Raw genomic sequence first — 27,994 nt, forward strand, 5'->3', positions numbered from 1 at the left:
AGAGGAAACTCAGCCCGGAATTGCCCAAACACACAACTCAGGAGGAACGCACTTTGCCCTGTCTGTGCCCACCCTCCATTTTTCTCGCTCGTGCCGCCACTGTCCCTGCCAAGCCAAATTCACGAACTAGGTCTCCTCCTCGCCCTTCTAGTGACTCGAACGTTTGACCTGCGAGGGAGGGAGAGGCGAGACTGCGGCTTCTGGTTGCCCCGCGAGTCAAGCCTCCGCTCCGCCTCCGCCCTCCCACCTCCTGCTGGGAAGAGGCTGGGCTTCGTCGCAGGGAAGCTCCAAGGAAGTCCTCTCGCCCGCCCCGCACGCACAAACTGGCTGGCTGGTCGGAGCCGCGGCTCGAGGGGGAATGGCGGGGGCTGCCGCGTGAAAAAAAGCCTGCCGTCGTCGCCCACCCCCTCAGGAGGCGCCTGAGGCGAGGGAGGGCGGCAGAAGCTCGCAGCCATGCTGTGCCTCGGCGCCCCGCTCCTGCTCCTCCTCCTGTGGAGGCCTCTAGTTCGGGCAGCCGGCGTAGGTACGTGCCAGCCAAGGGCCCGGAGCACGGGTGGGGCTGGAATGGATTGGGGAGCTAACCAGGAAAGGTGACTTCAGGAAAGGAGTGGCCCGGGGTGGCAAATGGTGGTGAAAGCTTCACCTGTTCAGCGGCTGCGTGCAGCTTGGAAGCATACAAGACCGCTCCGTTGGGAGACAAGGTGGCCAACCTTGTGTAGCGCAAACGACACGTTGGACTTGACTCGGATTTATGTTGCCTGTTCTAGGGCTCAGCCATGCTATTGAAAATAGTTTCTGGGACTCAGCCCCCCGGGAGCATTGGCTTGGCTTGAGCGTTGTGATAAGCATGTCCATTGTGCCCATAAATATGCATTAAAAACAGTCAATTTTTTCCAGGGGCGTAGCAAGGTTGGAGTGGGCCCAGCCCAGAGACAAGATTTTAAAATGGGCCTCCCCCTCACTGAAGCTCAGCTCATGAAGTAAAGAAATCTTAAATGAGGCTGAATAGTGGTAACAAAAAGCATAGTAAAATGTATATATAACCTATGTGCCACAATAGAACATCATCCGAAAATATTTTTTAAAAAGTTTTGCAAACTGTGGACCAGTGTTTCTCAACCTTTTCGGAGTCAAGGACCGGTAAATTCTTAGTGCGCAGTTTCAGGGACCGGTACATTATCTGTGCAGAGTTTCCTGGACCAGCAGTTAGTAAAAGGGTTTTAAGTTTATCTATTAGTACTAAAGTATACTACAGGTGTGCACAACTCAACTTAATATCATTCAATTAATTAAATCAAAGTGAAATTAATTGAAATGAATTTAATCAAAAATTTTGAAGCTCTGGCAGGCCAAGATTAATTTAAATTAAAATAAAATAAATTGAATTAAAAATTCTAATAAAATAAATACAATACAATCTGTACAAAATACATAACATAACAATAAAATGCATTGTTCTTCCTTTCTACCTCTGCCAAATCATCACACTTAACATGGAGCATTTCTAAGGAAAAAAATTAGAGAAGTTTTTCTCTTAATTTTTGATAAGATTGTTTTTCTCCTTCACCACACAGGCTTTTATAAGAAGGAAAGAGAGAAGCAAGACGGGGAAAGAAAGAGGGGGAAATAGTTCTGGCTTGGCTTGAGAAAGAGAATGGGGTAGGCTTCGCTTGAGAGAGAGAGAGAGAGAGACAGAGGGATAGAAAAAGGAAAAGAGGATGAGGCAGGCTTGAAGAGAGAGAGGAAGAGAAAGAAAGAAAAAGCTAGAAAAGAAGGAGATGGAAACATGATAGGTAGGTTTGGCTTGAGGGAGAGAGAGAAAGTTTAAAATGAAACTGATGGAAAGAACCACCCCACCGCGCTGCACCTCACTCTGCTTGCCACTTGCCTTCCCATGCCATGAAACTCCATGTATTTTTAAAAATTCCAATGCCAGCCGGTGCGTGACTGAGGGGTTGTCTGGGGATGGCTGCCAGGTGTGTGGGGGTGAGTCAGTAGTCCTTCTATCCCCCACCCCCTGCATGCTGTGAACCTCCGTGTTTTTTAAAAAAATATTCTTCCAATTCATGGCGGCCCTGCTCCTCCTCAATGATGAAAAGGCTTTTAAGAATCCCAGTTTGCACGTTACCTGACAGCGTGTGTGAGTTGCAAGTGGGGAGAGAGAAGAGAGGACCACAAACTACGCAGGTCTTCGCCCAGGCTAACCGAGCGCCAACCCCCCTAAAGGCCTCACATAGTGCTACTGAAGCTGAAGCTCTACTAAATAAGTGCAGCCCAGTTCTACAAGCCGGGCTGAACACCTCTTGCAAAAAGAGCTCGGTCCATGTTAGCATTCAGGGGCAACATACCGGAGGCAGGAACGACCAGGACATGAGCCGAAGAGAATAGCCCCCGGAAAGATAATGGGGCGGGGGAAGGGTAGCTAAGGTTGAGAAGTTGGAGGACATTCTCCCAACTGAACTTTAAAACACACACACACACACCTTGTCTTGCCAAAACAAACAAACACCAAGAAGGGAGGGGGGAGCCGCCGCTGCTTGTATCTGTCCCTCCCACACCCACTCCTCTTTCCCCGCTCTCTTACTGGAGTTAAAAAAAGGGGGGGGAGCCCGTGATCAAATCAGAATACTAAATGCTCGCTGCATTATCTGGAGAGATAGAGGAAATCATCATGCTTTTGGAAGTAGGATGGTGGGTTTAAAAGAAAAGAAAAGAAAAAGGAGGAGAGATTGGGGGAAATGACTTTATTTTTGTCTTGCCACCAAGCCCCTTTGGCAGCATGAATGTAGGCACACCACCTCGCCATTAAAAAAAAAAAAAAAAAAATCCAGAGGGGAAGGAGGGAAGAGGAGAGAAAATCATTTGAATGTTCCGGCTTTTTGAATGAGCCACGTGTTCAAACTACAAATCAACTTCTCACGCGAGGAATCCCAACACCTCAATTAGATAGCAGCAGATTTAGGCTCATACATTTATACACACTCACAAAGGAGGAGCAGAAGCAAAGCCGCTCTGGCTGTCCAGGACAACTGCAAACCTCTGTGTTTTTAACTATTAACTACACGAGCTCGCCTCGCATTTGAGAAGTGCCATCGGGCCAGATGGCGAGCTACAGCGTCGCTCTGTTATCAGCCGCTGCCGAGGCGGGTGGGGCGGGATATAAGGACTACTGGCTCACACACACACACTCCTCATAGCCATTCCCTCGGCCACGTGGCGGCTGGAATTTCAACAACATTTTTTAAAAAAACACGGAGGAGGTTCACAGTGGGGGAGGGGGTTAATTCCCTGAGCCACGGACCGGCACTCAACTCTTCGCGGACCGGCACCGGTCCGCGGACCGGCTGTTGAGAAACACTGCTGTGGACAATGCAAGTCATTTAATGGTACTACAGAGAGACATGCTATTCTGGTGGCTCCAGGTCTTAACACTCACATCAATTTCGGAGGATGAATACAACTGAAGGAAGCCCAGACGGGTGCATGGCTGGGGGAGTCAGTCATGTGACTTGCCTCTGGGGGGGGGCCAAGGCAGTGGGCCCCCAGACAACTGTCTCCCCTTGCCCTATTATAGTTACGCCCCTGATTTTTCCACCACCACCACCCCCGATCGTGAGGAAGGAAGCGGTACTTCCAGTAGGGGGATATAGAATTTATTTTTATTTAGTTATTTTTAAATTTATTTTTACATTTTATATCCCACTCTTCCTCCAAGCAGCCCAGAGTGGTGTACTACATACTTAGGTTTCTCCTCACAACAACCCTGTGAAGTAGGTTAGGCTGAGAGAGAAGTGACTGGCCCAGAGTCACCCAGCAAGTGTGGTGGCTGAATGGGGATTTTAACTCGGGTCTCCCAGGTCCTAGTCTAGCACTCTTAACAGTGTGTGACCATACAGACTGTGTTAGATTTTTAGGGGACAATATCTGGGTACTAGGAGGATTGGGGGGGGGATAGGGATTAGGGAGGGGGTAGGTTGGTGCTGTGGTTTGGGATACCTCTCTCCAAATATTTAGGAGGGTATACAGACAGTGGGCGTGTAATGGGGAAGGGTCCATTTGAGAAGTTGATAGTGGCCATGAATCTCTGTAATACGGACAAGGGTTTATGGGCCAGTGGATCAAACCTTAGGCCTTAATCTGAGTTCAGCCTCAAAAGTCCATTTGCTAAATATGGATTTACTTTATGAGCTCTACTAATATAAAGATTGTAACATAGTTTGGACCTTAAAGTAACGTTGTGCCATCGAGTTGGTGTCGACTCTTGGTGACCACAGAGCCATGTGGGTTTTTTTGGTAGAATACAGGAGGGGTTTACCATTGCCTCCTCCTGCGCAGTGTGAGATGTTGCCTTTCAGCATCTTCATATATCACTGCTGCCCGATATAGGTGTTTCCCATAGTCTAGAAAACATACCAGCGGGGATTTGAACCAGGAACCTCTTGCTTGCTAGGTAAGTCATTTCCCTGCTGCACCATTAGGTGGCTTACATATGCTATATCTTCTGTATTATTAATTCTCCAAGACAGGCCATGTGTGGGGACGTGGTAGAAAGGAGGCAATTGGCTGATAGAGGGGGAGGAGCTGATTGGCTGACAGAGTTCGCAAGCAGAAGCACCTGATTGGGCAGTGGGGATTCCATATGCAGATAGGGAGAAGGACCCTATGAGAGCAGAAGCACCATGGTGATTGGGCAGTGGGGATTCCATATGTAGATAGGGAGGAGCCTGTGGCACTGTGATGATTGGGCAGTGGGGATTCCATATGCAGATGAGGAACCTGTGATGGTTGAGGTCAGCTGGAATGCAACTGTTACTGGTTGGAAGATATTCTGTCAGCAGCCTGAGGGGAATGAGCGGCCATGGCAGCACTCGCAGCAAGGAAGGGCCCAGTCAACCACTGCTGCTGTTTGGGGCTACTGAAGCCATTGTCAGAGGCAGGCAGGCAAGGGACGGGCCCGGGCCTGTCAGCAGCCTCAGGGGAACGAGCGGCCATGGTGGTGGCAGCAGCAAGGAACGGCCCGGTCAACTGCTGCTGCTCCTGTGAGGAGGAGCAGGAGCGGGGCTCTGGTGAGGGTGTGGAGGTCTCTGTAGCTGCAGCTTGGCCAATAGCAATGCTGGAGCCATGACCAAGAGGGGTGAGGGGGATGGAAGCAACGGGATGCAGGAGGAGCAGGAGTGCAGCTCAGGTGAGGGTGGAGAGATCTCTGAGGTGAGGAGGGCTGTTGCAGGGGGTGAGGGGAGCAATCAAGTACTAGCACGCAGATGCTCTAGAGTCTAGAGTGAGCAAGAGTTCCAGTTCAAGCAGAGAGAAATAATGGCAGTGGCCAGGAGTTGGAGGCAGAGGGCTGGTGGATGAAACCCTGACAGCCCGGAGGAGGAGGTGGTGGCAGGACAGCCTGGCCCTGGCCAGCCTGCTGGGGTGAGATGGCCTGGCCCAGGGGGATGGTGGTGGTGGGGGAGTGGCCAGCCAGAAAGCCAGGTATGGGGGTGGGGGGTGGGGAATGGCTGGGCCCAACTAGAGGTGCAGATGCTCTGCCCCCGGCCCATTAGTTATTATTTAAATATTCAGAATTAATGGGAAGATATATGTCTCCTCCAGGTAAAAGCAGAAACAAAATTATTATTATTTATTAATTGATTTGATTTCTATACCGCCCTTCCAAAAATGGCTCAGGGCAGTTTACACAGAAAAATAAATAAATAAGATGGATCCCTGTCCCCAAAGGGCTCACAATCTAAAAGAAACGTAAGATAGATACCAGCAACAGTCTCTGTGTTGGGGGTGGATAGGGCCAGTTACTCTCCCCCTGCTAAATAAAGAGAATCACCACGTTAAAAGGTGCCTCTTTGCCAAGTTAACAGGGGTCTAAAATTCATTATAAGTAAAGATATACATAGTTAAAGGGTAATGGAGTGAGGACATGTACACAGCTAGGGTTGTATATCGGTTGAGTATCAGGATCTATGCTATTTTGATGGTTGGGAGGAGAAAAGAAGCTTCTGCCCCCTCCTCTGGTAATTACGAGTGTATGTACTACTTTGCCTAGAAGGTCTTCTCCTTTTCAACAGATTTGTAGGGATATTGCAGAACTGAAGGAGGAAAGCCCCTTGTATATGTTAACGCAAGCTGATGTTTTGCTAGAACATACTGCAGGTTTTACTAAAACTTAAGTGACACACAGGAATTTCAATAGCAAACTTTTATCTGGAACTAATAACGTTCTTGATTCAGTTGGTAGCATTGTGGACCACATATCTTTCAGTAACTGAATGTACCCCAGCTTTAAATTTGATCTCTGTCATCTAAGTCAAGGCTAATTGGGTTAATGAAAGAGCTGTTCTCTGCTTTGTCAACTGCTTTGTGAATTCTTTGTTAAAAAGTAGTAAAAAGCAGTTATGTATAAAAAGTAGTATATTAATATATATATATTCTAAATAATGAAAAGCATTGTCCCCAGACTTGAAGAATCTAGTCCCTTGACAGGCTTTGACATTACAAATCAGTTTGCCATGGTGCCTGGAAATTTAAACATGACATCTGAGCCGGGCGATGGATTGACTGACGTGAGGAAGAGAAGTGAGCAAGCGGGGTGGAGCAGAGGAGATAGATAGCTAGCTAGCTCCCTCCTCCTCCTCCTCCTCCTGGTAGCATCAGTACATCAGTACATCCTCCTGGTCATCTCTATCTGGCTTAGGCAGGCAATGGACTGACTTGAGGAGGAGGAGGGAGGCAGTCCTTGCCTTGCTTGCTCACTTCTCCTGGTTGCATTGGTCCATCACCTGCCTGAGCCAGATGCACAAAACCAGGAGTAGTAGTGAGCAAGCAAACAGCAAGTTCATCCTTCCCATGAAGCAGAGGGCATTGCTGGGACAAGACCATGGAGCAGAGAGAATTGAGGCTCCTAAATTTCAGGACTGGCTCTTAAAGCCAAATAAAAATTTGCTGAGGCCTGTCCTTTTAAAGCTTAAGCCTCACCAAAAAAAAAAAGGACTAAGAGCCAAACTACATGTGATGCTTAGCTTTATTTTTAAGGGAGTAACAGTCATGGTGGGAGTGGGTTGTATTAAAAACCCCTCCCCACAGCCTCAGTCTGCAGGGAGAGTGTTTCTGGCTGCTGTTTACCCTTGGTGCCAATGGAAGGTGTTTGTTTTTCATTTTTTGATGAAAATGGCAGCTGGATCAAGACCCCTACAGCTCAGAATTGTGGTGGTGGAGTAGGGTCCCACAGGCTCAGGCTCCAGAGGTCCATGATCCAACTGTTATACCCTAAAGAAAAGCTAAGCCTATCAGGGTGAATGGTGTTTTGTACATCGTGTGTAGCTTGGCCCCCGGGTGTCTTGCCATTTCCCACACCACCCAATCTCATGTGAATGCTTATGCACAAAGTAGGCAGGGTAGATGAGAATTACTGGTGATAACATCTCTTTTAATTTCCATTCTGTGTCTCCAGCATGATTTTCTAGGGTACTAAAAACGGAGTAAGACCAAAGCAGTGGTGATAGGATAGTTCCCTTGTGTATGGAAGCACTCTTCTTTAGTGGTCTGATATATTAGTCTAGAAAACAGATTGGAAGTCCATCTCTGGACTGTAGTCTGCCCGCTGGCCATCCCTGATAAATGGGATTGTTTTGAAGTGTTCAGTGCTATTTGGAAAAGAACTTGCATACAAATATAAATTAACAGTTAAGTGCAGAGGGAATACTGTGTTCTCATCCCAGATTAATCGGAAGGTACCTCCTATAATTCCATCTCTGAAGTTAAGATACTTTAAGCAGTTTGAAATTCGAACCAGTGCTGCCCAAATTAAATGCCTGTGTTTAATAAAGCTTTGTGCCGTGTTAAACCTGGATGTTCCATGGAGATCCAGGCCACGAAACTCATTGGGTGACTCTGGGCCAATCACTTCTCTCTCAGCCTAACTTACCTCACGTGGTTGTTGTGAGGATAAACATAGCCATGCTCTGGGCTCTGGGCTCTTTGGCGGTAGAGCAGGACATTAATCTCCAGAGCAGAAATAATCTCCAGCCATGCTCTTCCTGCACCCCATAGAAACCAGTCCATCACTGCCACCGCAAGTATTCTGGTCTGCCCTGAATTTTTGAGGCATTTGTGTTTAACTGTTTTACTTCTATGATTTGTTCTCCATCTCTTTTTAGAATCTTCTGCCTTCTTACCAGCACCACAAAATTTGACAATTCAGTCATATAATTTCAGGAGTGTGTTAAAATGGTCTCCAGTTAATGGGATCAATGGTTCTGTGTTATACAACGTTCAATATCGCATGTAAGTGAACAGTTCTTGTGTATCAAAAAAACATTGTATTTGTTGTCATAAGTAGACAGAAATGGTAGGTAGCTGAGCTGGTCCATTAGAAAAAAATAAAAAAGCCAGATTGGTTTATAATGTGTCTGGATTTGTCTGGAGATGGGGAGACGGGTCTGCTCCTTAGATTATGGGGTAGATATTCCATTGAGGGAATAGTAGAAGTAATGTTGGCAAGTCAGTTACAGGGGAAGGGAAATCAGAAATCTAATAGCTGTTTCCCCTTCCGGCTATCTTGTCAGTTTTTTTGACCTCAGGGAGCAGTGCCAACCACCCACAGAGCCTCACCTTGCTCCTCTGTAATGCCAGGTCGGTCCAAAATAAATAAAAAATAATCTATGATCTGATTCTGGATGAAGAGGCTGACCTGGTATGTATCACAGAGACTTGGTTGGGGGAGGCTGGTGGCCCAGTTTGGTCCCAGCTTCTCCCTCCAGGGTATTCCGTTGAGGAGCAGGTGAGGGGATGTGGGTGGGTAGTGGCTGTGGTCTATAAGAACAACATCTCCCTTGCCAGGATTCCTGTCAAAGTATCTGACCACATCGAACGTGTGTAATTAAGTCTGGAAACCAGGGATAGAATGGGACTTCTGTTGGTGTAATGATCACACTGCTGCCCAACAAAGTCCTTAACTGAGCTGACAGACTTGGTCTCAGGTTTGACATTGGAGTCCCTCAGGCTTGTAGTGTGGAGGGACTTCAGTGTTCACTTCAGGACCAATTTGTCTGGGGCGGCTCAGTAGTTCATAGTGGTCTATCCTCCTAGAATCAGAACTTGGGAGCATCAGTTACCTGTTGTGACATTTTTCATGAGTTCTTTGTGGATAAAATAGCTCGTATTCAGGCTGATTTAGATTCAGATCCCATAATTAGTGCAGTGTTTGTTGCGGAGCTGTCCATTGACTCCTCTTATGTGGTTAGACTGGATCAGTTTCAGTTTGTGACTCCTGAGGACGTGGACAAACTGATTGGAACAGTGGGGCCTACCACCTGTCCTCTTGACCCTTATCTGACTTGGCTTATACTGTCTGGCAGGGGGGTTTCGTAGAAGGACTGGTAGATATTATAAATGCTTCTCTCAGGGAGGGCAGAATGCCTCCTTGACTTAAGGAGGCAATCATTGGACCTCTTCTGAAGAAGCCTGCATTGAATCCCTCAGAGTTAAGCACCAATAGGCCTGTCTCCAACCTTCCGTGACTGGGCAAGTTAATTGAGAGGGTGGTGGCTTCCCAGCTCCAGGCAGTCTTGGAGAAAACTGATGATCTAGACTCATTTCAAACTGGCTTTCGGGTAAGCTAATTGAGAGGATTGGGTGTGGGAGGCACTGCTCTGCAGTGGTTCCTCTTGGGAAGATTCCAGTTGGTGTCTCTTGGAGACTTGCTCTTCAAAATCTGAACCTTCATATGATGTCCCTCAGGGACTCCAATATTGTTTAACATTACATGAAACTGCTGGGAGATATCATCAGGAGATTTGGTGCAGGTGTTATCACTACGCTGAGAAAATCTATCTCTCCATGTCAATATCATCGGGAGAAGGCATAATCTCCCTAAATGCCTGCCTGGAAGCAGTGATGGGCTAGATGAGGGATAACAAACTGAGACTGAATCCAGATACTTATTGTGCAGGGTCAGAACTCGGGCAATGATTTTGATCTGATGGTTCTGGATGGGGGTCAATCTCCCCCAGAAGGAACAGGTATGAAGTCTGGGGGTGCTTCTGGATCCTAACTTCTCTTTGGTGTCCCAGGCTGAAGCAATGGCCAGAGGTGCTTTTTATCAACTTCAGCTGATATGCCAGCTGTGTCTGTTTCTTGAGACAAACAACCTCAGAACTATTGTACAGTGGTCCCTCGACTTACGAAGCACTCGACATCCGAAGATTTCGACATACGAACGACAAAAAATACCGGAAGTCGTTGCCGGTTTAGATGCGGTTTCCTCCACTTACGAGTGTTTCCGGACCTCCGTGGGTGCGCTTTTCGACTTACGAAAATTCCGACCTACGAACGTGCATTCGGATCGGATTATCTTCGTAAGTCAAGGGACCACTGTACATATTCTAAGAACCTCCAGACTTGACTACTGCAATGTGCTCTATGTGGGGCTGACTCTGTACGTAGTCTGGGAACTGCAGTTGGTACAGAATGTGGCAGCCAGGTTGGTCTCTGGGTTATCTCAGCGAGACCACATTCCTCCTGGGTTGAAAGAGATACACTGGCTGCCTATAGGTTTCAGAGCAAAATTCAAGGTGCTGGTTATAACCTATAAAGCTCTAAAAAGCTTAGGCTCTGGGTATTTAACGTCTTCTTCTCCATGAGCCCCATCGCCCATTGAGATCATCCGGAGAGGTTCGTTTAAAGTTGCCACCAGCTCATATGGTGGATACCCAGGGATGGGCCTTCTCTGTTGCTGCCCTGAGGCTTTGGAATGCACTTCCTGTTGAAATAAGAGCGTCCCCTTCTCTGACAACTTTTTAAAAGGCAGTTAAGACACATTTGTTCACCCAGCCTTTTAAATAGATGTATAGTTTTGAATAGTTTTTAAAGTTTTAACATTGTGTTGAATTTAATTTTTGTGTGTGTGTGATATTTTAATTCTGTTTTAATTTGTACTGGTTTATTGTAAACCACCCAGAGACCTAAGTTTTGGGTGGTATATAAATTTGTCAAATAAATAAATAGCTCATAATACTTCTGTTAGGACCAACCAAAATGACACAAAGTCCTAAGCAAGCGTTTGAATTTAAGCTTTTGAAAGTTTGCTTAAGACTCTGTGTCCTTTAGGTTGGTCCTAATCAAGGTGATACTAGATGTGTCCTTTAGATTTGTCATATAGTGTGATAATCTTATATACAGACATTTTGTGTACTAATCTAGTTTCACAGCATATCCATACTGAATGCTTTTTTAGAGAGAACTGTGTTTATTCTAATAGAAAATTAGAGTGATGGTTCAACAAGAGAAACAGAAATGTGCAAGTGACTTTTCATATGCCTTCAGAAATGAAAAGGGTCAGTAGCTCAAGACTGTGATTTAGTAAGGAAAAACTTAATTTATACCCTATCCCAGCTCATTTCCTCTCCTCTCCCTTCTAAACTGTGTTTCAGAAGTAATATTGCCAATACTGTATTTGATTCTTGTAACAAGAGCTATGATCACATTACCCTGGAAAGTGATTTCATTGAGAAAGGCTGTATTACTAAGAATTCTTAGCAAAAAGCAAGTTCCATTGAACTCAAGAGTACATTTTTCTAAGCATAATTAGCATAACATCATATCAGTGATATGATAAATTTGCATGACAAAGAGATGATGCATCTGGAGTGCACTTTGTACACTTGAAATGTGCCATAGAAGTGCTAAGCATTAAGAAAGGGACTTCACCCTAGCCAAGCAAGAGTGTCAATTGATTGCTTAACTAAGATTCAAAGTCTATATATACCTACTTGGGAGTAAGCCCTTTTAACCAAAGTGGAACTTTCTTCTGACTAGATATGCATAGGATCAGGCAGCACATTAGATTCTGTACTTCGAGAGCAAGTCACCGTGTGGTTGAGCAAACCTGACACACAATTGTTTTTTAAACCAAAGTACTTGGAATGAAACTTGATTTTGAACACAGAAATAGATTTCATTGAAATCCATGAGGCTTGCTTCCAGTCTCAGATAAATGTTCTAGATTGAAGTTTTAGTTCTAGTAAGATCAGTGGAACACTTTAACTTCACTTGGTTTATTATTCAGGCTGCCTATTTGAGAAAGTAAAATCTGTTTTGTTTTTTAAATTAAATGCAGCCCATCCACACTTGCCAAGTAATGTAAGATATATGAGAAAGAAGAGTCAATGAAGACAAATGGGCACTATATGATATCCCCATCTATATTTTGTGATATGGTTGCATAAAGTCATAATGTGGGTAGATCATTTTACACGCAGTCAGTCGTTTTTCAATGTCAGTGCACATAATCCCACCCTTTCGATGCAGATCCAGGCCATTTGTTTAGCTGGGCTACGCATGGTAATGTGGTTCCTATTCAGTTTTTAGTAGAAACATCTCCCCATATTGTGTCTATTTATTTATTTAACATATTTTTATACTACCCAAAACTTACGTATCTGGGCGGTTTACAACAAAAACAGAAAAGTTAAAACATTACTTAAAGCAGATAAATGACAAAAAAGAAATTAAAACATTGGTTTTAATTATTAATTAAAATTAATAATTAAAAAATATTTTTATGGAACTGAATTGCAGAGTATGGGCTGTATGGGACCCTGCCATTGTACAGTTCATACCCTGAAACAACTCTTGCTAGTACCCTTGTCCTGTTTGCTGTGCATAGCTGTGGAAAAGCTAAAGTAATCAGGTGTGTCTTTTTGATACTGGTGTAGAATACATAGAACTTATATCTCAGCATCTGCTAGATATTTCTGAGGAATCTTTTCATCAGTCAGGCTAAATAAAACAGTGAAGAATTCCACTAATTATTTATACTGTATATTATATTGCAGATCAGTTCTAATGTGGGCGGACGTGAACTGCACAAATATTACAAAGCCTGAATGTGATTTCTTCTTTCCCATGAATCACAGAATCATTTTACGTGTTAGGGCTGAACAAGGAGAATTAAAATCTGCTTGGACAGAGGCGCCTCCCTTTAGAGCACTGACAAACAGTAGGTTTCTATAGTTCCATTTTCATCTATTTTTGTCAATACCTCTGGGAAATGTGATTATTTTTGTAATAATTTCATTAGTGGAAAAGAAATCAAAGGATGGACAATAAGATTTACTATGCTGTCTGTATGGTCATATTAGTGCTAACAAAAACAGTCTGATATATACTATATTATCTGTTCTGTGTTAAGGTTGTTCATTTCACCCTTGCCTGTGCACCTGTGTCCTGACCATTTTTTTCAGTGCTAGAAAGTCAGATGCACAGATATGCACAAAGGGTAAAAAGATATAAACACTAACATTTGCCAATATGAAATGCCCCAACATGTGAAAATCTATGTGACTTTATAGAGAAGTGCCAATCTTTTTGTATGCAATACCAAATTTTTATTATATTACATTTACAATGTTTGTTACAATATTACAAATCCTTCATGAAGGAGACTACTTGTGTACATGGAGATTTCTGATCCCATTACAGCTGCTGTTGTCAAGATTTTCAAAATCTCTATGAAGCTTCCTTCCAGATATTTCTTGCAGGGTGTTTGGGAACACCCAGATCTTCCATTCAAACATGGAATGGGATATAAGAATATCCTTATTATTTAAAAGGTAGTAGTAGAAAATACTACCTACCTACCTACCTACCTACCTACCTACCTATTTATTTATTTATTTATTTATTTATTTATTTAACATATTTTTATACTGCCCAAAACAAGATTCCAATCTGCTGCTTCCATTAAAATGAACTGAGATACCACCCGCACAAGGCCTTCCTGTAAATATCTAAATGTTTGTGGGCTTCTTGCCTCGATTATGTTTGATCAGAATTAATAGAAAATGTGCTTCATTGATATCTGTTGGTGTCTATCCATTTCAGCTACTCTAGGACCTCCAAGAGCAATAAATGTAAGCCCAGAAGGCAACAGACTGTTTATAAGCTTCTTGCCTCCTTCCAATCATACAACGGATTACTTTCATGTTGTGTATTTTATAAACTACTGGGATAATTCAACAAATGAAAAGGTAAGGACTTGCCTTTCTTTGACAAACTATGTGAGAATTTATGGGACAAGCTGGAATACTAGAAAACTCCCTGCCTGCAAATGCATGCATGAGGGTGACACATCGATGTATATAATTTGAAAGCACCAAGGTAGGATTTCAGCCAGATAAGGAAATTAATCTTGTAAGAATAGTTTGGCTCAGTAAGAATTTTCTGAAAAATAATAGAAATGTCTTACTAATTATTGTTGATTTGGAAGATCTCTGGAGTGCACCTATATTTTCTTCATTGCCATTGCTGAACCAATTGCCTTCTGCAGCTCTTCTGGTACACTTTTATAGTCTGTGGCCAACCTGACGCACACTCCAGTGTTGGTGTTTCCAACCCAGGGCTGCTGCACATGTGAAAGGCAGCCCTGGGGGTGTGGTGGAGGTGGGCAGTCATGGTGCCTTCAGCAGTCGTGCAACTGCCCACCTCCACAATACTCCCAGGGCTGCCTTCCACGTGTGCAGCAGTTCCAGCAGGTTCACTTGCTGCACATTTGTGAAATGTTCAACTGCTTGCAGCCCTATTCATGGAAGGGCTGCAAGCAGTTCAAAGATTCATATGCACCTTTTCTGAGGGTTCATATGACAGCATAGAAAAGTACTTTTTAGAGAAGCATTTCCCTCCTTTTATTTATAAGGCATTCTTACAGAAATACAGCTGGGGAACTGAAGGAGGACTTGGTTTCTGGAGCTGGTGCAGGACAGACATGGTCTGGGTTGGGCAGACCTTTAAGCATTACTATTTGGGGTGGACACCAGATGCACTCTAAGCTTAAGATGGGGAATGGCAATAGCAAAGCACTGTATGTCACAGGGGTGGCCAACTCCAGCAATTCCTTTAATTGCAACTCCAGCAATTCCTTTAATGACCTTTAAAGCCCTAAACGGTTTGGGCCCGGGGTATTTGAGGGACCGCCTGCTCCCAAGGGTTGCTGCCCGCTTGACGAGGACATCTGAGGGGACCCTGCTCCGGGTGCCAACAATGAGAGAGGCCTGGCTGTCGTGCACTCGGGACAGGGCCTTCTCTGTTGCTGCCCCCAGACTCTAGAATGCTCTCCCAGTGGCCATTCCTCAGACTCCATCACGGCTTTTAGAAAGCTTGTAAAGACTTGGCTTTTTACCCAGGCTTTTACATAATCATTTTTACTGCTGCTGTGGGTGTTTTTATCTGTTGTATTGTTTTATGTCTGTTTTTATATGTTTTTATACTTTTAGCATGATGTTTTTATTGTATGTTTTTAACTTTTGTAAACCGCCTTGGGGTTATTTTTTAATGAAAGGCGGTATAAAAATGCAAAAACAAATAAATAAATAAATTCCAGTCATCCCTAACTGGAGTTACAACTCCAGTCATCCCCAGCCATAATAATAAATTGAATCTGGGGGTGATAGTCGTAGTGCAGCAGCAGCGGAAGAGCCTCGGATTGGCAGCCTTAGAAGCCATTTGCAGCCAGACCGGGGAAGGGGATGGCAGGGAGTTCTCCTGCCGCCCTCTTGCAATGGGTGGGATTTCGCAAGAAGGGGGCGGTAGGGGTCTTTTTGGGGGCGGCCGCCAGCCGAGAGGGGCTTTAAAGGGGGAGGCAGGGAGCTATCCTGCCGCCCGATTCTTACTACGAAACTTAGAGGCGCCGAGCGGCCGGGAAATGAAGCAGGCGGCAGGGAGATATCCTGCCGCCCGATTGCTCAATGAAATATGGTGCCTTTGTTGGGAGGGGTAAGTAAAGCCCCCCCCCCTTGATTGGAACCCCCCACCCCAGTGCCGGACCGCAGCTCCGCGGTTCCGTGCACACCCCTAGAGGATAGTTACTTAAGACTGCAGCAGTTGCAAGAAATTCTAGAGATGGTCCTATACAATTCAGTAGGGTTAGCGCAAACCTATCCTGGAGAAATGACACTGCAAGCACAAACATCGCTCCTCACTCAGTCTCTTTTAAGGCTGACCAATGAAGTTCATATGATATGAAATCTTTTTTTATTATTATTTAGCTGTTTTCATGTTATCTTAAATCCTGATTTTTAAATGAAATAAAGTAAAATCAGTATGCTAAAATGACTAACATCTTGTTTCCTTCCTTCCACACAGTTTAAATACAGTACCAAGAGTACAGTAACCACACTCACTCTCAAGGAAGGAACAATGTATTGCTTGCAAATACAGGCAGTGCTGATGGAAGAGTTAAAAGGACAATTAAGTGAGACTTACTGCAAAAAAACGACAATCACTGGTAACATTTTTGCATATAAACAGCAGTATTCTAATTGTTGTATCAATAAAACTGGTGTGGAGTTAATTGCTTTGACTGTCCATGTATTTCCAGATACTAAAATGACATATCTTAATAATTCAGGTATCTTATTAAGGAGCAGTTTTCAGTAGGTAAATAACTGCCTTTAGTTATTCAACTGTGATATAAAAATCTAAAAAGCAATAAATATGGCTGTATGTGTAGCATTCTGTGCCTCTGATTCTGCATTTGGAAACTTCTAGTTTTTCTCTTGCTGTGTGTACCAAAGATTTTGTCAGGAATCAGTGTGAGGAAATATGTACAGGGGGAAAGAGAACAGTGTATCAAACTGGCAGGAAGAACTGGAAGTTGTCAGAAGCAAAAGTCCTACATCCAAGCTACCACAAGCTAAACTTTCCATGGTTTTAAGAGATGCTTCAGATGCAATGATTTGTTATACCAAAAACAATTATATACTCAGAGGGGCGGGGAAGTGCGAAACTAACTTTTAATGTGTAATGATTGCACTTCTGTGTTGCTGTAATGTTCATGCAGCAGAGCCTATACCAAATTGTAGTTTCCCAGCATATGGACACAGAGCACACTAGATATGTGTAAAAGTGTCACATGTGATTATTTGTGAACTTTCTTCACTTTCTCCTACACAAATGTTCCATATAGGAAATTTGTAACATCTTTTGGCATCCCTTGAGCTTTTACAGGAACTGTCATAAGATGTTAAGTTTTTTGCTCTTTTCAGATATGGTAGCTAGAAACCTGCTTTGCTGTTAAGAAACATCTCAGATGTTTTCTTTTTCTGCTCCTACCAGACTGTGTTTTATTTTGTGAGCTGTAGCTGTGCAGATTCCCAAGACTGAGGAAGCAAAACAAGGTTGTGCTTCCCATTTTTGTTCCCTCTTAATCTTCAGAAGATCTGAAACTGTGATGCATTTGAGTGACATTTCCAAAATGCTTAAGCATGCTCTTAATTGAAGGTGCATTTTTAAAAAATCATGGTGTTCTTTAGCTGTAAAACATGCTTCAACTTCAGGAAGAGGAGTAAGCTTGAACATATGAAGTTGCCTTATACTGACTCAGACAATCGGTCCATCTGTCTTGGTATTGTCTAGACTTGCTGTCTATAGCTGGAGGGTTTCAGACAGGGTTTGTTCCCAGTCCTTCTTGGAGATGCCAAGGATTGACCATGGGACTTCTGCATGCAAAGCTTATGCTCTTCCACTAAGCTATGGCCCTTCCTCAAAACTGATGACTGAATCAGCATTTGATTGGCTATATGACATTGGTGTAAGGCACAAGGGTTGTCTTGAACCAGTGTTCACAGAAGGCCGGCTCTGATGCCTTACTTCCTGTGTTACCAGTGCTGTTAAATGCTTGTACATTACTTTCTGCATGTTGGTTCCTCCTCGTCTCCTACTTGAGTTCACTGGGATTTAGATTTTTAGTATTGTCTCACTCCTGGGCCATTACCTAGATTCAAGTTCTGTTTATTGTTCAGTAGACTTTTGTTCCTGTAATACATGCAGGCTTGAGATGAAAAGCAGTGATTGCTTGGACACAGGTTCCACTGAACTTAATAGAACTCTTCCATATTAAAGAGATCAGAATTACACTGTATATTCCTGACTGAAAGAAGTAGTAATAATTTGTATGTGCACAACAACTTTGTCATGATCCACTATTCATTGCTCTGTTCCTTCTTCTTTTCCTCAAATATAAACTTCTTCAGACCTGCACGCAAATGTTTTACTTCTTAGTTTTAAGCAGAAATGTGAGGACGTGGACAAGCTGCTTGGAGTGGTTCGGCGTACCATCTGTTCTCTTGACCCTTGCCCAACATGGCTTATACTATCTAGCAGGAGGAGTTGTTGTAGAAGGCCTGGTAGAGATTATAAATACTTCTCTGAGGGAGGGCAGGATGCCTCCTTGTCTTAAGGAGGCAATTATTAGACCACGTCTGAAGAAGCCTGCCTTGGATCCCTCAGAGCTGAGTAACTACAGGCCTGTCTCCAACCTTCCGTGGCTGGGCAAGGTAATTGAGAGGGTCGTGGCCTCCCAGCTCCAGTTAGTCTTGGAGGAAACTGATTAGGTAGATTAGTTTGATTAGGAAACTGATCTAGACCCCTTTCAGACTGCCTTTCGGGCAGGCTATGGGATGGAGACTGCCTTGATTGGCCTGATGGATGATCTCCAATTGGGAATTGACAGAGGAAGTGTGACTCTGTTGGTCCTTTTGGACCTCTCGACGGCTTTTGATACTATTGACCATAGTATCCTTCTGGAACATCTGAGAGGGTTGGGAATGGGGGGCACTGCTTTGCAGTGGTTCCTCTTCTACCTTTTGGGCAGGTTCCAGATGGTGTCCCTTGGATACTGCTCTTCTTCAAAATCTGAACTTTTGTATGGTGTCCCTCAGGGCTCCATATTGTCTCCGATGTTGTTTAACATCTACATGAAACCTGGGAGAGATCATCAAGAGATTTGGTGCTGGGAGAGATCATCAGGAGATTTGGTGCAGGGTGCTATCAGTATGCTGACGACACCCAAATCTATTTCAAATCAACATCATCAGGAGAGGGCATAACCTCCCTAAATACCTGCCTGAGGGATAACAAACTGAGACTGAATCCAGAGGTACTTATTGTGCAGGGTTAAGAGATTAGTTTGATCTGCCAGTTCTGGATGGCGTCACACTTCCCCAGAAGGAGCAGGTGTGCAGTTTAGGGGTGCTTCTGGACCCAAGCCTCTCCCTGGTGTCCCAGGTTGAAGCAGTACCCAGGGGTAACTTCTGTCAGCTTCGGCTGATACGCCAGCTGTGTCCATTTTTTGAACAGTGGTACATATGCTGGTAACCTCCAGACTGGATTACTGCAATGCACTCTATGTGGGGCTGCCTTTGTATGTAGTCCAGAAACTACAGCTGGTTCAGAATGCGGCAGCCAGGTTGGTCTCCGGGTCATCTTGGAGAGACCATATTACTCCTGTATTGAAAGAGCTACACAAGCTGCCAAGATGTTTCTGGGCAAAATACAACTTGCTGGTTATTACCTATAAAGCCCTAATCAGCTTGGGCCCTTGGTATTTAAGAGAATGGCTTCATCATGAACCTCACCGCCTATTGAGATCATCAGGAGAGGTCCATCTGCAGTTGCCACTGGCTCATCTGTTGGCTACTCGGGGAAGGGCCTTCTCAGCTGCTGCCCCGAAGCTTTGAAACATGCTCCCTACTGAAATAAGAGCTTCCCCATCTTTGATAATTTAAAAAAAATCTTTAATGACACATCTGTTCACCCAGGCTTTTAATTAAATACTGTTTTAATAGTTAACATTGTTTTAAGGTTTTAAAATGTTGAAATGTTTTAACTTTTTGCTGTTACTTATTTTAACCAATGTTTTAATTTCTCTGTTGTCATTTTTTGTTGCAAACCGCCCAGAGATGTAAGTTTGGGTGGTATAAAAATACGTTAAATTAATTAAATAAATAAATTCAGCCTTCAAAATTCTTTTGTCTTTCTGTTCCCTTCCTGTTATTAATAATGTAGATCATTATTTTCTCATCTTCCAGCCCCCCACCCCTTTTGATTTTTCTGAGCTTATTCTGCTATTTCCCTGCTTCTTGTGCCCCTTTTTTCAGCTATCTTAGGCTCTCAATTTCCCAGCCCTCTGCCACTCTGCTTCTGTCAACAGCAGACCACAGCCCTTCAGGAAATCTTATTCCTACATGAGATTTAGGCCTAATGGGTTCCCCTGTCCCTAGATCCTGTGTGAAATTGCTCCCAGCCAAACTGACCTTTCATATCCCTCACAGAAGCTGTCGGTGGTTAACAGTTGTCTTTTTGGCAGTGTTATTCTGAACATTCCATGGCAACTTTTGACAACCATGGCAACTTTTGACAACGTTTTAACTGAGCAGTTGTTTCATGTGTAGATCATTAAAATATTTTAGTAAATTTTGAGTACAGAACCATACAAATAAAACATGTTAATATTTGGCAATGTTCTTTTCTCTTTCAGGCGCAACAAGAATTTTGTATGCCATAATGATATTTGGAGGTGTAATGTTTGTAGTCATTTTAGTATTTTTGTGCTTATGGAGTATCCAAAAATATCAAAATACAATTAAATCTTTGTGGCATCCTCCCCTTACAATACCATCCCATTATGAAGAGGTATGTGTGTTGATTATTTCTGCTGATTTAGAATAACTGTGATTAAACTGTAAATGGAATAGACTTTGGGCTTAATTCACAACTTGATAGCACTGCAGAGTGATGGATTAATTCCCCAGTCTCCTCTTCTACACCAAACTCCAGGCATACTACTACTAAAGTAAAGTTGTGCTGTTGAGTTGGTGTCGACTCCTGGCAACCACAGAGCCATGTGGTGTTCTCTGGTAGAATACAGGAGTGGTTTGCCATTGCCATCTCCCGTGCAGTATGAGATGATGCCTTTCAGCATCTTCTTATATCGCTGCTGCCCGATATCGGTGTTTCCCATAGTCTGGGAAACGTACCAGTGGGGATTCGAACCGGCAACCTCTTGCTCCCTAGGCAAGTTACGTTCCTGCGCCATTAGGTGGCTATACTACTACTACTACACTTCTTTTCAACAAAAGCTTTCAAAGCAGTTTACATAGAAATAATAAATAAGATGCTTCCAGACCACATGGCTCAGCAACCATGCAGCAACTAGTGCTGCTGTTGTAACTTAAATTGAAGTTCATGACTCCTAGCCCAGGAGTTGTTAAAACCATTCCAGCCAGTTGCAGCACAGCAGCAGTCTGCTATCCAGTAGTGAGTCCTCTATGGACTCTCTAGCCCAAGTATGCCTGAAGTTTCCAGCTCCTTCTACTGGTGCAGGGAGAGAAGAGGAGCACTAACTGTCAATTAAAGCTGCCTGCTACCTCTGAATATGATACATATGTGTTGTGACGTAACTGTTAAAATTGTAGTTCGACCCTATGGAGGAAATTTGCAGTCCAGAAGGAATGGGGTGGGAGAATTAATGTGGGATCTCACAGGCTGCCTTTGCACATAACAGGAAATCGTGGATCCATTGGACCCACGGTTTGCCCCCATTCCCCCCACCACACTACCCAGATGATCCAATCTGGAGTCTAGGAGACTGGGATGTGTGGATGGGGAACTGGCTGCACAGGCTTCCTTCTAATGACAGACTGCTGTGGCAGCCAACTGGATATGGAGAGAGGGAGGAGCTTCCTGCCCTCAACTCTGGTTAGAAACATCTGAAGCCTTTGGATGACACGATGCCGCTTTCTAACTGGAGTTATCTTCCATGAAACCAAGCAGCACCTGAGGGTGACAATTCAGGTTTGTGACCTAAGCCTCGGGTCACTTTTCAGTCAGACTCAAGGGTCCCAAATTCAGACAACCTGAAACGCAAACCTCTGGCATGGTTGCCTGAGGTTTGGCATGATGTCCGACCATGGCCACAGTCTGCTCTTGGTTTGCTTAATCACAATTAAGCAATTGGGTGTATTTCTGCACAGGTTCATACTTTACTACAAAGTCTGACTTTTCTCCCCTCCTCTTTCAACTCAATCAGATGGCATGTTCCTTTCAAACCTCTTCCTCATTCTCAGGGTACTGTAACATAAACACTTCCTGATTTTGTGGCTTCTGTTATGAAACCCATATTCATGGTTTTTTTTGTTTTTTACATCATAATATGTGACTACACTCATATGCTAGATTGAATTCTATTTCCTGATCTTCAGTTGACTCATTATTCAACCTCCCTTGCTTGGTTTGTCAGCTCAATGGAAATCTCACTATTTCACTAATTGTCCCCATCCCCCTGCCACCCCGTGAATGGAGAAAATAGCCAGATAGAAGCTACAGTCATAAATGCATTATCTGCCACAGCCAAACATATTGGGTATGTTACTTATTTAGCAGGGCACTATAAGTTTATTCCAAATGGAAACAATACAGAACAAACTTGATAAGATACCATAGAGACTATTTGGGTGAACTAAATTTAAGGTGGCAGGGAGTAATGATAGAAATTAGAAAGTCATTATTACATCAGTTCCCAACATTCTGCCACACCTTAGCATGACCACGAAACAGAACGTATAGTGGGGCTTTGCAGACTGCAGGAGGTTTGATTCTCAGTGCTTCACCAGGGGCAGGAAGCAAGTTTAGCTCCCATCCCAGTGATTCCCTTGACTGCACCATTGTAAATAGGTTCTATATTCCTAGAAGGCGCTGCATGTGAGTCCTGTTGTAGAGTCCTGTTTGTTACTGAAAAATCAATAAATAAATAAATACACTGGAATGCAAATTTCAAAACCTTCCTACTTGCATTGTGCTGCTAAATTTAATGTTGCTTTACAGTATATAAATGTAGTACTCTATTTAGTATTATACTTATTTATCTTGGCTGATATGATGTGTAGCATTCCAGTGACAGTGCAGTTTGTGCTATGGCTGCAGTGGCTGATGCTGTTTTGATTAGCAATTGCAATGAATGGGAATAACAGCGGTAGTGCTGTTTGTGCAATCGCTCCTCCTCAACAGCATGTGGGCTGCCTTAAGAGTCCACAGCAGTCTCGGCACAGATCACACCATCGCCAGAACACTGCACATCATGTCAGATTAAAAATGACTATTTTTAGACTACTTTCCAGTAGGCTTATGAGATCACCCGACATTCTGTGTGTGTGTCCGTGTGCCCCCCCCTCAACCTATCAACTTTGCAACGCCTGGACCAATGTGAACCAAATCAGTTACAGTTGTAGGGGCACATAGGGACACCTCAATGGCCTAGTTTGTGATGATGTCATCTACCCCAATTCAAGATGGTGGACATGTGAATGTCTGAGGCGCGAGCTGGCTAGTTTGTGGACTGTCCAACCCATTTGAACTAAACTGGATAAAGTTTCAGTGAGTGACACACAGGGACACCTTAATGACATAGTTCGTGGTAATGTCATCTACACTGATTCAAGATGGTGGATGTGGAAATTTTTGAGGCACAAGTGGGCTAACTTGTAGACAGTCTAACCAATTTGAGCCAAATTTGCTACAGCTGTATAGACACATAGGGATGCCAAATGGTGTAGTTTGTGATGTCATCCACTCCAATCCAGGATGGTGGACATGTGAACTTTTGAGGCACAAGTGCACTAACCTGACGACTGTCTTAACCAATTTGAACCAAATTTGGTACAGTTGTAGTGAGTGACACACAGGGGCACCTCAGTGGTGTAGTTTGCAATGATGTTGTCCACCCCAATCCAAGATGGCGGATGCATGAACATTTGAGGAACAAGAGATCTAACTTGTGGACCTCTATTTGAACCACATTTAGTCTAGTTGTAGAGACAGTGAAAGGAAAGTAGGCTGATTAGTTCTTACTAGAACAACTTGTTAACGTATCAAGTTAATTTGAGGATGTTTTGAAGATCTCATTTCATAAACATTCTCAAACCTGAAGTTACAGAATATTTTGTAAGATACTAAATTAAGATTGGAAAATGTTGCTTTGACATCATAAGCAGACTGGAATCTAAGGCTCAGTTGAGAGGGTACAAACTCCAAGTTTAAAATAGCAGGTATGATGTAAGTGAAACTGCCTGGTTAACTAGATTTTAGAACTAAAGGGGCTGATAGCATAGTGGTTAGAATGTTGGACTAAGACCGGGAAGACCCGAGTTCAAATCCTCATTCAACCATGAAACTCACTGGGTGACTTTGGGCCAGTCATATATCTCTCAGCCTAACCTACCTCACAGGGTTGTTGTGAGGGGAAAAATTAACCATGTATACCACTCTGAGCTCCTCAGAGGAAGAGCTGGATATAAAATGTAAATAATAAATAATAATATTAATCCACACAACTGAAACTAGGTTTACATAACACTGGAGGTGAGACTCATCTCTGACTCACCTCTCTCATTATTTTCAATGGAACTGTTCATGAGTTATTCAATCTGGCGGTCAGCCAGCATTCAGAGTATCAATGTTTCTTTTCCCAGGTCTTACAAAATCCTCAGATGGCTACAGTTGAAGAATTTAAGAACTCTGCAGGAGAAGATCCCTGGCACGTGGACACTTTATCCATTATCTCCAATGCAGAACAAAACCAAACTGTAGCAAACAACCTGTTGAAGGCAGAAGAACACGGATGATGTTCTTTCATCTATGGATGTTGAACTTTTAATGTCCTCTTGTAGAATTTCAATACAGAGAAATAGCTGAAATTACCTCTTGTCAAGCACAGGAAGCTGCAAACCACATACCCTGCCTATGATTCATGTTGAACTATGAATTGGAAACCAACGTGAAATGACACAAATGCTATGGCTTGGTATAGATAGCTTCTTAAATCACTGAAAAATTACTGAGATTTTGGAAGAGGCTGTTATCTTTTTACTGGGATTTTGGAAGAGGCTGTTGTTCCTTTAGGTACTCTTGGAAACCTAATGCTTCACCACAGAACAAGGGTTTTGGCACACACTTAAACTGCTGGAACAGTGTGAAACTGCAAATGTTTTTAGTACATAAGCACAGGGAATAGCGTGTACTAGTGGTCAGATTTACTCATGTCTAGAACTTTTAAAATAATTTATATTTTTTCAGCCTGGACGGTAATCCTGACAAGATGGTGGGTAAGAGATATTCTCTGTTTTGGGATGGTCTCCCTTTGAAGGAGCAGGTAATCAACTAGAGAGAGCTTGTTTACTAACTTACTACTTCTTTACTACTTACTGGGGTTTTGCTTTGACTGTGAAGTTTGTTGGATGACAATTGATAGCTGCTTCATTGTTTATGGGCTATTCAGACATTGAGTAATTAAAAAGTTTACTCTTAAACAGTCCTGAAAATGGCACTATGGAAGAAATGTAGAATTTAGGGACTGCCATGTGCACACCCAGAATAAGCTGGTGGGGGATGGGGTGGCTTCATGCCTGGGAGTGGACTTTGATAGTATTTGGAATGTATAATCTGATTCCCATCAGCTGCTTGGCACACCCTCTCCATTCTGCATCTGGGTATATCTGCAGTCATCTTTCCTGAGGCATGCAGCCCACTTCTGGTTGCATAGCTACCTTGCAGATGTCTGCTCACCATTTCTCAGTGTTTACTTTTCCAGTTATGGTACTTTTATGCTGTATATCCACTTAATTACAATGACATCTGTGTCATCTGGTTGTGTGTGTGTGTGTGTAGGGGGGTGCCTTTATTAAAGTGTCCTTGGGGAGGTGCGCACACACACACGCCTGCAAACCCAGCAGTTTATGGTTCTATGTCTGCTTTGTCTGGAGTGCATTGGAGGTGAATTGGAAAGAGCCTTGGGGAGATGCACAGCAACTGTGCTTTCACTACAGACTTAGAGGGGCACTGTGGCAGCAACTCTGAGTCCAGTATTTCTGAACTTCACCCAGTGGCCATGTTAAGCCAGCCTTTTCTACCTTTACTTAGCAGTCATTTCCACCACCCACAGTTCTCTTAGCAGTCATTTCCACCACCCACAGTTCTGCTTCTACCTAGCACCCGTTTTAAGCCCATCTTCCCCTGGTGGACAGCTGCACTACTGGCAGTTTGGATTGGAAAATATCTGTGGGTTTTTAAAAAATTGTTTTTCCTTATGTGTATACTTGTATATACTGTGCTGGGAAACACCTCCTGTACTTTTGCATGCATTGTACCCATGGAGGACAGGAGCACTTGAAAATTTTGCTGAGAATAATATATATTTTAATTATTATTTTTTACAATGAGTATTTATATGCGCGCAGTATTCAATCCAGGCAACAAAACACCAGAACATAGCACATTTGGAGGTTTGGGGGAATCTTTCCTTTTTACTGTTTGGGGTGCTCATCTAGATTGTGGGCTTTAGTAGGCAGCCAATCACATCACATAGGGAAGGAAGGAAGTGTGTATGACATGACACCCCACATCCCATCCCACCTCAGACCCTCGTAGGAATTTTCATAAATTTTTGAAAGTATCTGCAGAAGTGGAACTAGAATTCAGACAGCGTTTTTTCCTATGGAGACAATGGGATACAAAGCTTATCTAGGGCACCTTCTTTAGATTGGGGTTTCTCTGCATCAGAAGATGTTATTGCTTCAGGGGTGGTCTTGTTTGAGAGTCCCCAAATCTGTGGATGTATGACATGATGCACCTTGACCCTTTCAGGAATTTCCAGATGACAGCAAAGGTGTAGTGGGTGTTTCCAGCCCAGGTCAAGGTAGCAACTGTACAAGGAAGCAGTAGGTGTGCAACAGGAGGGGAAATGGAAGGGGGATTCCAGAGATGGATAGTGGTGGGCAGGCAGGCAGAGAGAGGTGGGGAGCTGAAACCAAGAACATAAAAGCTTCCTGTGTATACAGAACAGGATGTGCATGGCCCATAGTGACTCCAGTTAGCGTTTATCACACTTACTCACAAAATAAATCTCTGTCTGGAAAGCTTCTGTCATTTGTATAACAGTGACTTCTCATTTAAAGGTAAAGTGTGCTGTCAAAGTCGATTTTGACTCCTGGCTCCCACAGAGCCCTGTGGTTTTCTATGGTAGAATACAGGAGGGGTTTACCATTGCCATCTCCCATGCAGTATGAGATGATGCCTTTCAGCATCTTATATCGCTGCTGCCCGATATAGGTGTTTCCCATAGACTGGGAAACATACCAGCGGGGATTCGAACTGGCAACCTTCTGCTTGTTAGTTTACTGTAATAGAGACTGCTTGGATGCATTTGCTAATGCAGACCTACCCACGCTCTTATTCTAGCTCAAGCACAGAGAACAGCTCATATTCCTCCAATTCCTGTAAAACTGTGGTGAGTGGATTCATTTCCAGGTGCTTGTTTTATCATTTAAAGACCCAGGTCCTTCATATTCCTATGCTAAGGTAATTTAGCTCTGCATATCTTTATTGCAGCAACTAAGAACTGAGCAGATGCAGAGGATTAAGGATGGGTCAAAACAGCAACATGATCACTCAACCCTCAACTGCTACATTTGAAATTAGGATTACTGTAAATCATTTTGGCTGAGTCAACACTGTAAATGGGCAAAATTATTTTTAAGAAGGTACAGAGGACCACCTTTTTTGTGGCAGATCTTCTATTTTGTCCACTGCCTGCTGAAAACATGTTCTAAAAGGCATTTGCAGGCACTGGCTCATTGCTTTTGTTGATGGATCTTAGTTTTAGTTTGTTTTTTGAACCAACTACTTGTCTCAGACAGTACCTTCGGAGCTCCACTTGTGTGGGAAAGCAGCTCAATGCTGCACATAAATCACAGCAGCTGTACTTCAGGAAAGGTATAAACTATGTTTGGAATTTATAATCAGATTCCTGCTATATGCTACTAGTACAGGTGAAGAGGTAGCCACCTCTAAGGCAGGGCTGCACAACTTTGGCCCTCCAGCTGTTGTTGGACTACAACTCACATCATCCCCAGCTGCACCAGCCAAAAGTTGAGGATAATGCGAGTTGTAGCTCAACAACAGCTGGAGGGCCAAAGTGCAGCACTGCTTTAAGGTGTAAAGGTTTTTGTGTATGGGTGTGTGTGTGTTGGTGTAGTATGGTACTCATTACCTTCAGTCATTTCTTTGCTCCCAAATGTGAAAAAAGCAAGCACCGTTTGCTGTGGGTCATCTGTCCTTTTTGAGAAATCAGCACATACCATTGCAATAAATAATTCACTTTCATATTCTA

At 43.5% G+C, this 27,994-nt stretch overlaps 1 protein-coding gene across 4 annotated transcripts; it reads left to right on the top strand.

Annotated features, from left to right (window-relative positions):
* IFNGR2 (interferon gamma receptor 2) lies at positions 1-27,994 on the top strand. 4 transcript variants are annotated; one of them, XM_053305063.1, is made up of 7 exons: positions 1-523; positions 8,157-8,283; positions 12,834-12,997; positions 13,882-14,027; positions 16,138-16,279; positions 20,312-20,466; positions 24,300-27,994. In XM_053305063.1, exons 1-7 carry the CDS (start codon positions 454-456, stop codon positions 24,450-24,452), a joined length of 957 nt encoding a protein of 318 aa, XP_053161038.1. In that variant the 5' UTR covers positions 1-453; the 3' UTR covers positions 24,453-27,994. The 4 variants fall into 4 exon arrangements, with proteins under 4 accessions (XP_053161038.1, XP_053161035.1, XP_053161034.1 ...); XM_053305060.1 differs by lacking the exon at positions 1-523 and adding an exon at positions 4,914-5,066 and having other exon boundaries at positions 12,915-12,997; XM_053305059.1 differs by lacking the exon at positions 1-523 and adding an exon at positions 4,918-5,066.

This window comes from Hemicordylus capensis, chromosome 3 (genome assembly GCF_027244095.1).
Source record: "Hemicordylus capensis ecotype Gifberg chromosome 3, rHemCap1.1.pri, whole genome shotgun sequence".
Taxonomy (NCBI): Eukaryota; Metazoa; Chordata; class Lepidosauria; order Squamata; family Cordylidae; genus Hemicordylus; species Hemicordylus capensis.